A 7,777-nucleotide genomic window follows, 5' to 3' on the forward strand; every position below is an offset into this window, starting at 1 on the left:
GCCCGTAGAGGGGGGGGTCCTGTCATAATCACAGCACGAGCGTACTTCACTCCCCCTCCTTTTCCCCTCACATTCACCACGCACTCCTCTCCATCCTCCCTTCCATCCACCACGCACTCCTTCTCATCCTCCCTTCCACCACGGAAGCCTCACGCCCTTATAATTATGGCCAGCATCCCTTCACCTCCCGTCACTCAAACCAGCTGCACTTCCTCCCCCTGATTCACATGCTGTCAGGCACCTCACTCCTCACAGCTGTATCTCATCCTGTGATGATGAGGACCCTACATTAACCGGACGACGCTGACCAGAAGTCGTCGTGGTGTTAGTATCACTACCTAGGATCCCCGTTCCAGTGCACCTTCCTGCCTGGACATCTTGTGCTGCACAAGCAGTGCTCTTGCTCTCTCTCCCGACACAGACCTGTGTCTTCTGCCCACAGCTGCACTGGGAGTGCACCTGTCCTCACCCCCCAAGAACATTCTAACCCCTGTCTGTTGCACATTCCTGATGTAATACTTGTCTGCTTAGGAAATACCATTAAAACCCCGTGAAACGCTCCATTCTCCTCTCCTGTGTTCAGCGATTGGGCTGTGCTCAAAACCCACTTCTCACAATACCCATAGCACTTTAAATTTCAGTGTGAATTGCTTTTTAAAGTTAACTTAAGAGTGGTAGTAAACTTAAAAGTGGGTTTAGCATTGGCCTATATTCTATGATTACAGAATGCCAAGGAGAGAAAGAAATCGGAAGAATATAAAAAAGCAGCATTTGGTCCAAAGCAACAATAGTAATAGTAAAAGTAAAGTTTGTATTATAACTGAGAATCTGGTGCTAACATGGTCAATAATGCTTATTTTGGACAGAACATTTAGTCTTAAACATGTAAATTGACCAACCATAGACCCTTTTTATTCCAATCAAGGCAAGAGGGCTAGTGGTGGTAGTGCTATATGACATATTATTTTATAATACAATATTATATACAGTACAATTATATTACTATTATAAAACAAATATTATTTGCTCCACCTTAGATAAAGACAGTACAGACAATGAAGATGGAGATATTCAAGAGGGAAATGATGATATCAGGAAGAGAGATGGTGAAGAAGTGGAGGAAAGAGAAAATGCAGATGATTCTATGGAGAAAAATTATGAAGAAGTTGAGGAAAGAGATGATGCTATGGAGAGAAATGATGATGAAGACGCTGTGATGGAGATGCTAAAGAAAGCGAGGATGAAAATGATGATAGGGAGAGAAATGATTCAAACAACACAACAACAAATAACTTGAATGCTCTCCTCTTGCCATTAAAATATCCCTCTGATCCAGCCAGTATCCAGGTACAATATATTAAATGGAGATAATGGGGAAGATAGAGGGGGGAGGGAGAGATAGAAGAGAGAAGGAGAGGAGAGGGCATGAGGAGAGAAGGAGAGGACAGGAGGAGAGAAGGGGGGTACAGGAGGAGAGAAGGGGAGTACAGGAGGAGAGAAGGAGAGGGCAGGAGGAGAGAAGGAGAGGACATGAGGAGAGAAGGGGACGAGAGAAGGAAGAAGCTCAACGGCACTCAAATTAACTTTAACTGTTAAACTGTTTAATATACTGTAAAATATATGTTGTAAATAGCTTTTAAAGAATAGGTCAACTATTTTTCAACCCAGAACATATTAAAATGCTGTTTCCCAAATATTTATATTTCTCATTTTAGCATTGAGAAATGTACCACTGCAGCAATGATAATCTACTTTTCAAACATCATGATAAATCTAAGTTTCAAACACTATGATAAATCCACTTTTCAAACACCATGATAAATAACTTTTCAAACACCATGATTATTTACTTTTCAAACACCATGATAAATCTACTTTTCAAACACCATGACAATGTGAAATAAACATTTGAAAGGTCTATTGTTCCCTGTGTGTTTTTATCAGAGGTGTGGTTATACTATTAATCTGGATTGTCTATGTTATTCAAATGTTAATCTTAATCAAAGATGAAGACTATTTCACCATACATGACGCATCATAGCTTTTTGCTCACTGATGGGGTCCCATGTTGTGCAGTAGGTGCCCTTTTTTTCTTTTCGCCCCTGCCCTTCAAACAGCCTGAGTCCGCCACTGCTCAGAAGAGCTCATTGTACATCTTGAAACGTGCTGAGCAGTACTGAACAGATAGACTAAACAACATAGATTGAAGCCTGCATTTCTAGACCAGGGTGCCTTGCCTACCGTTTTGCTGTGGAAAAAGCCTGCAAGTTGAGTTTTACGGCTTTCAGGTGTGGAGACATTTTGTCATGTGTTGAGTCGGCTGTGATTTTGGAGACTGGGAAAATACAGTTTTCTTACCTTGTAGTAGTGACGTGAATATTTCGTGACAGTAAGCAGCCAAACAAGTTTTAGTTTAGGAAAATAGCTTTAGGATCACTTCTGTAAAGAAAGACTTCGCTGTGGAAGAGAAAAAACATTTTGATATCTTTTTTATTTAAAAATTTTTTTTACTCTCTTTTGTCTTTTATTTGAGCTTGCATTTTTGTTAAAATGTTTGAATACATAAAAAGTTATTTAAAAATGTCAAACTGACCAGATATCAAATAAAAAAAAAAATCTTATCATCAAACCATTTGGTGTAAAAACTTAGGACCGATTTAGAAAAACATCTGCTTTTTGTAGCTGTAACGTAAAAATATTGGAAAAAAACAGTCTGCATAGATTCTGCAGGCAATCTGTGGTAAATCTGGTCGAATGCGTGGTGCAAGCTTGTGATGATCTTTCAGGTTAAATCTGTTTCTTATTGCTCAGATATTTGATGTTTCTTCTTGTTGACAAAAAAACGGACGATGGTAAAGAGATGGTAAGTTGCCTGTGGGCAGGTTGTTCCTACTCAGCCCCGCCCTGCTGGGGCTCGGGAGCGGACGTTTTCTCAGCGGATGGTTCACCTCCTGCCTTAGCCTCCTTGCCATTGCCATTGCCATTGCCGCCCTCTGGGCCAGGCTTGCCACCGGCCTGTGGGCGGCTGCGGCGATAGTTGAGGTTGCGGCACTGACGGGGCTCCTGATCCGGGCCGCCCTCACCTCCCTCATTCTCCTTATTCTCCTCTCCGTCCCGCACCGGTCTGGGACGGCTTGGTCGGAAGCCTCTGCTTGGTCGGAAGCCTCTGTAGTAGTTCTGTCTCATTGGTTTGTCGCCGCCCTGGTCTGGACCTGTCTTGTTCTCTTCGCCTTCGCCTCCAAAGTATGGCGGGTAGCGCCGTCTGCCTGGGTAGGAGGGCCTGCACTGCTGTGGCTGCATGCTCTCTGCCCCCTTGCGGCTGCTCTTGTCACAGCCTTCACGGCTTCCGCTACTCGGCGGCTCGCCCTCGCCATCGCTCTGGTAGTTCTCAGGGTATTCTCCATTGTGGGGTGGGCCCCTCCTGCGCCTGTGGCGGTTCCGGTCAGCGGCGTACTTGCTCCCCTGGACTGGAACGCCTCCTGGGCCGGTGACGTTGACCACCTCTGCTCCCTTCTCCCCTTCAACCACATCAAACTCCACAGTTTCTCCATCTCCAACACTTCGATGGCATTTCCTTGGGTTGTTCTTTTTTATGGCCACCTGGTGTACAAACACGTCCTCTTTCGTGTCATTCCTGTTGATAAAACCATATCCATTTCTGACGTTGAACCAGTTGACTGTCCCCAAGACTTTCGTTGCGATGACCTTCTTATCCGCCGTGGAAGCTTTGGCTGCCGGGCTGGATGGGCTCTCCACGTCGTCAGCGGGCTGCGGTGGTTGTTGCGTTTCGGCCTCGCTGCTCATGGTTACTGGTTGGTAATGGCCTTGTGCTGGCGGTGACTCTCTAGTGTGTTTCCCGGTGCTAGCGGCGTACTTGCTCCCCTGGACTGGAACGCCTCCTGGGCCGGTGACGTTGACCGCCTCTGCTCCCTTCTCCCCTTCAACCACATCAAACTCCACAGTTTCTCCATCTCCAACACTGGGATGGTATTTCCTTGGGTTGTTCTTTTTTATGGCCATCTGGTGTACAAACACGTCCTCTTTCGTGTCATTCCTGTTGATAAAACCATATCCATTTCTGACCTTGAACCAGTTGACTGTCCCCAAGACTTTTGTTGCGATGACCTTCTTATCCGCCGCGGAAGCTGCGGCTGCCGGGCTGGATGGGCTTTCCGCGTCGTCAGCGGGCTGCGGTGATTGTTGCGTTTCGGCCTCGCTGCTCATGGTTACTGGTTGGTAATGGTCTTGTGCCGGCGGTGACTCTCTAGTGTGTTTCCCGGTGCTAGATGGTAACCTGGGCCTGTGGTGGTGGGGGCCGCTGCCTTCCTCCACACCTGAAAGCCGTAAAACTTAACTTGCTGGTACTTTCCTGAGCAAAGCGGTAGGCAAGGCACCCTGGTCTAGAAATGTGCTGGTCAGGAACCGCCTCGATGACCCTGGCCACGACCCAGGAGTTGCGGGGTGCAGAATCGTCGATGATCAGGACGACGTCTCCCTCAGCGAAGTTGCGTGACACACATGTCCATTTCTGTCTCTCTTGGAGCTGAGGTAGATATTCCTCATTGTTTCCAGAATATGTCTGCCATATACTGGACTTGTTTCCATCTCCTGCGGGAGTAGAGCTCTTCTTTCACGAAGAGGCCTGGAGGCAGGGAAGGTTTTGACTGGAGGAGCAAGAGGTGGTTGGGGGTAAGCGCTTCCAGGTCGTCCGGATCACTAGAAGCCTTGGTTATCGGTCGACTGTTAATGATGGCTTCTGCCTCACACAAGACGGTGTGTAGGCCTTCTTCATCCAGAGTCTGGAGCTTTAAGGTGGTGATGAGAATCTTCCTGACCGACCTGATCATTCGCTCCCAGACTCTGCCATGGTGAGAACCGGTAGGGGGGTTGAAAATCCATTGGATTCCCCTCTGTCGTAGAGTGTTCTCGATCTTGGAGCTATTCCATTGTTCCATAGCGCTTCTTAGCTCACGCTCCGCTCCAACGAAGTTAGTCCCGTTGTCTGAACGGAGGATTTTCACCTGGCCTCTTCTCGCGAGGAAGCGACGGAGAGCGTCAATGAATGAGTCGGTGTTCAACGACGATGCCACCTCAATGTGGACAGCATGGATAGCCAGACAGGGGAAGATGCAACCCCACCTCTTCACGACGCTTCTGCCGCGTTTGACTTCGAACGGACCAAAGTAGTCTACCCCAGTGTTGGTGAAAGGGGGATCATCTGGAAGAACCCTGTCCTGGGGTAAATCCGCCATCTGTTGTTGTCCAGCAGCACAGTGTGAGCATCAACAGGTTACACAGGACAGGCAAGGAGGCTCTTGAAAGAACATTTTGGAAATGGATACACGGTCTCAATGGCATATATAGAGAAGGCACTGAACTGGCCTACTATCAAGTCCGATGGATGGAGAGGTGCTCCACTCCTTTGGCCTCTATCTCACTGGATGCCTCAACGCTATGGCAGACATGGAGTACATGCAGGAGCTTGACAGCATATCAAATATGCGTGCCATCTCATCTTCATACTCATAGTTCAACCATGCAGGGTAGTTCCTTCAATGCAAATAATTTTTTAATAACTTTCCCCTTGCACTGCATCTGGCGTCAGTTCCATGTTTCCTCTCCTCCGTATGTCGTCCTCTCTCATTGTTGACGCTGCTGTTCTCATCCTCCTCTGCTCCTCTGCTGTAGTGCCTCAGCCTCTATCTCATCTCCTTAATTTTTTCGACCAGCGACTCTGGTCTCCTCAGGATCTCAACCTCCATTGCATCCTTCATATCCCTTGTCGCCTCCTTGACCATGATATACAGCACAGCACCCCTCCTTCCGGGTAATGGACTCTCAATTGTACCTGGAAATGAGTCTGGAAGCGTCATTTTTTTGGCCCTGCATATTCCTTTCTGTCTGACGACATCTTCTGTCTTGAGCATAGTCATGGTTTAGTGCCTTAGACCCTTCTTTTCCCATGCCAACTTTATGATCTCTTCCTTGGTTCTATAGCTTAAAAATCTGAACACAGGGCCGGTCGGATGGCGTAGCAGAGATTGCGCTTGTCACCAATGCAAGAGGCTGCGCTCTCGACTCCCGTTGTCAGCATTGCCTGCGGCTTGAGCTGATCGTCATACTAACTTGTTTGGCTGAGTTAGCGGGAGGGAAGTTGAGGGTGGTAATCTGGCATTGTGGACAGCGATGCCTACAGGTCAGGTCTGGGCCCCTGCTCAGCGAAAGGCACGAAATGGTGAAGGCAGCGTGACCTCCCATGCGTTACGCTTCACCAATGAGAGTCCTCGCTGCCAGGTGAGAAGAGAGCCACTGGCTGTCTCCACATGTGTCGGAGGAAGCATGTGGTGGACTTCAGGGTTCCCTTGTACTGACCAGTAGGAGGAACATGCGCACAACAACCAGGTAGGGGAGGGGGGGAATTGGCATAACGACTAAATTGGGATGGGGAGAAAAATAGAAAAATCAGGCGGAGAAAAAGAGGATTAAAATAAAATAAAAAAATCTAACCACTATAGATCTTGGTGGATCTTGATCTCCTGTGGGCTCATGACCCAACATGGGGTGTGCGCATTGAATGCCCAGCTGTGTCTCATTGGGAATTCCCAGGCCCTCTCTGAGAAGTTTCTCCACAAAATTCATCATCAAGTCACCTTCTTCCTTATCACCTTTCACTCCGGAAATCCTCACATTTTCTCATCTAGACTTTCCCATCTGCTCATTTTGGTCGTTGCTCCATTCTAATGGACTGCATTTTTACAGTGCTTTTATCGAAAGCGCATTACAACTTATGCCTCACATTCACCCATTCAGACATTCACACACCGACGGCAGAGGCAACCATGCAAGGTGGCGACCTGTTCAGTTAGGGGTTAAGTGTCTTGCTCAAGGACACAGAACCAGGAACCTTCCGATTACCAGACTGTTACGACCCTGGCTCATGGGCACGCAACCTATGTGCAAACCAACACCAAAACCCTGTGCTCTAACTCAAAGTGCTACTATCTCAAGGAACTACTAATGTAACTGTAAACTAAAGTACTAATGCAACCCAACGGACAAGGACTAGAAGAATGTAACAGCTCTTTCTCTAAGCACAGACTCTGCATGTGTGTTCCTAGGTCTGTCTTTACAGCTCCCAGCAGGTAACCAACAATCAGCACTAATTGGCTAATTGGCTGCCCTCACCTGCATGCCCTGGTGACACAGGAGTGACCAGCCTCTAGTACATAACACCTCCCCCACCAAACTGGTTGCCCAAGAGGCAACCACTACACAACAACCCATAAACAAAACAAAAAACAACTGTGACCCCTTAGGTGTTAGGGCCTCTACCACAACAGCGATAACGGGTACCACAAACACCGGTACTATGATCGTGAGAGGGCGTCTGCTAGCATGTTGTCCCTCCCACGAATGTGGCGAATATCCAAGTTATACGCCTGGAGGAACAAACTCCATTGCATCAAACGATGGTTCGAATTCACCATGCTGCGAAGAAAAACCAAAGGGTTATGGTCTGTATACACAACAAGGGGTAAACTGGAGGATCCAACGTAAACATAAAAATGGTTCAAGGCAAGAACCAGGTCGGCCCCTGTCGAACACGACCACCGATACCGATCCTACAAAATTATCCTGTAAACCAAAATCAACCTGAGAACTGCGCTTAACAGAACAGAACACAGCACAACAAAACCATAGATCACTGATACCACCACCGCACCCATATCCATCCCACCTGGCACTGGCAGTTCAGGATACTGCACACCGTGAACAT

The 7,777-nt window shown here is 47.5% G+C and overlaps 1 protein-coding gene across 1 annotated transcript; it reads right to left on the reverse strand.

The window, feature by feature from the left end:
* Nucleotides 1-2,788: 2,788 nt before the first annotated feature.
* On the reverse strand, nucleotides 2,789-3,819 carry LOC311228939 (Y-box-binding protein 1-like). The gene has a single exon (XM_084314900.1). It carries the CDS (start codon nucleotides 3,802-3,804, stop codon nucleotides 2,890-2,892), a length of 915 nt encoding a protein of 304 aa, XP_084171026.1. The 5' UTR covers nucleotides 3,805-3,819; the 3' UTR covers nucleotides 2,789-2,889.
* Between the last annotated feature and the right edge of the window lie 3,958 nt (nucleotides 3,820-7,777).

The sequence above is a fragment of the Notolepis coatsorum genome (genome assembly GCF_963971535.1).
Source record: "Notolepis coatsorum genome assembly, chromosome: 5".
Lineage (NCBI taxonomy): Eukaryota > Metazoa > Chordata > Actinopteri > Aulopiformes > Paralepididae > Notolepis > Notolepis coatsorum.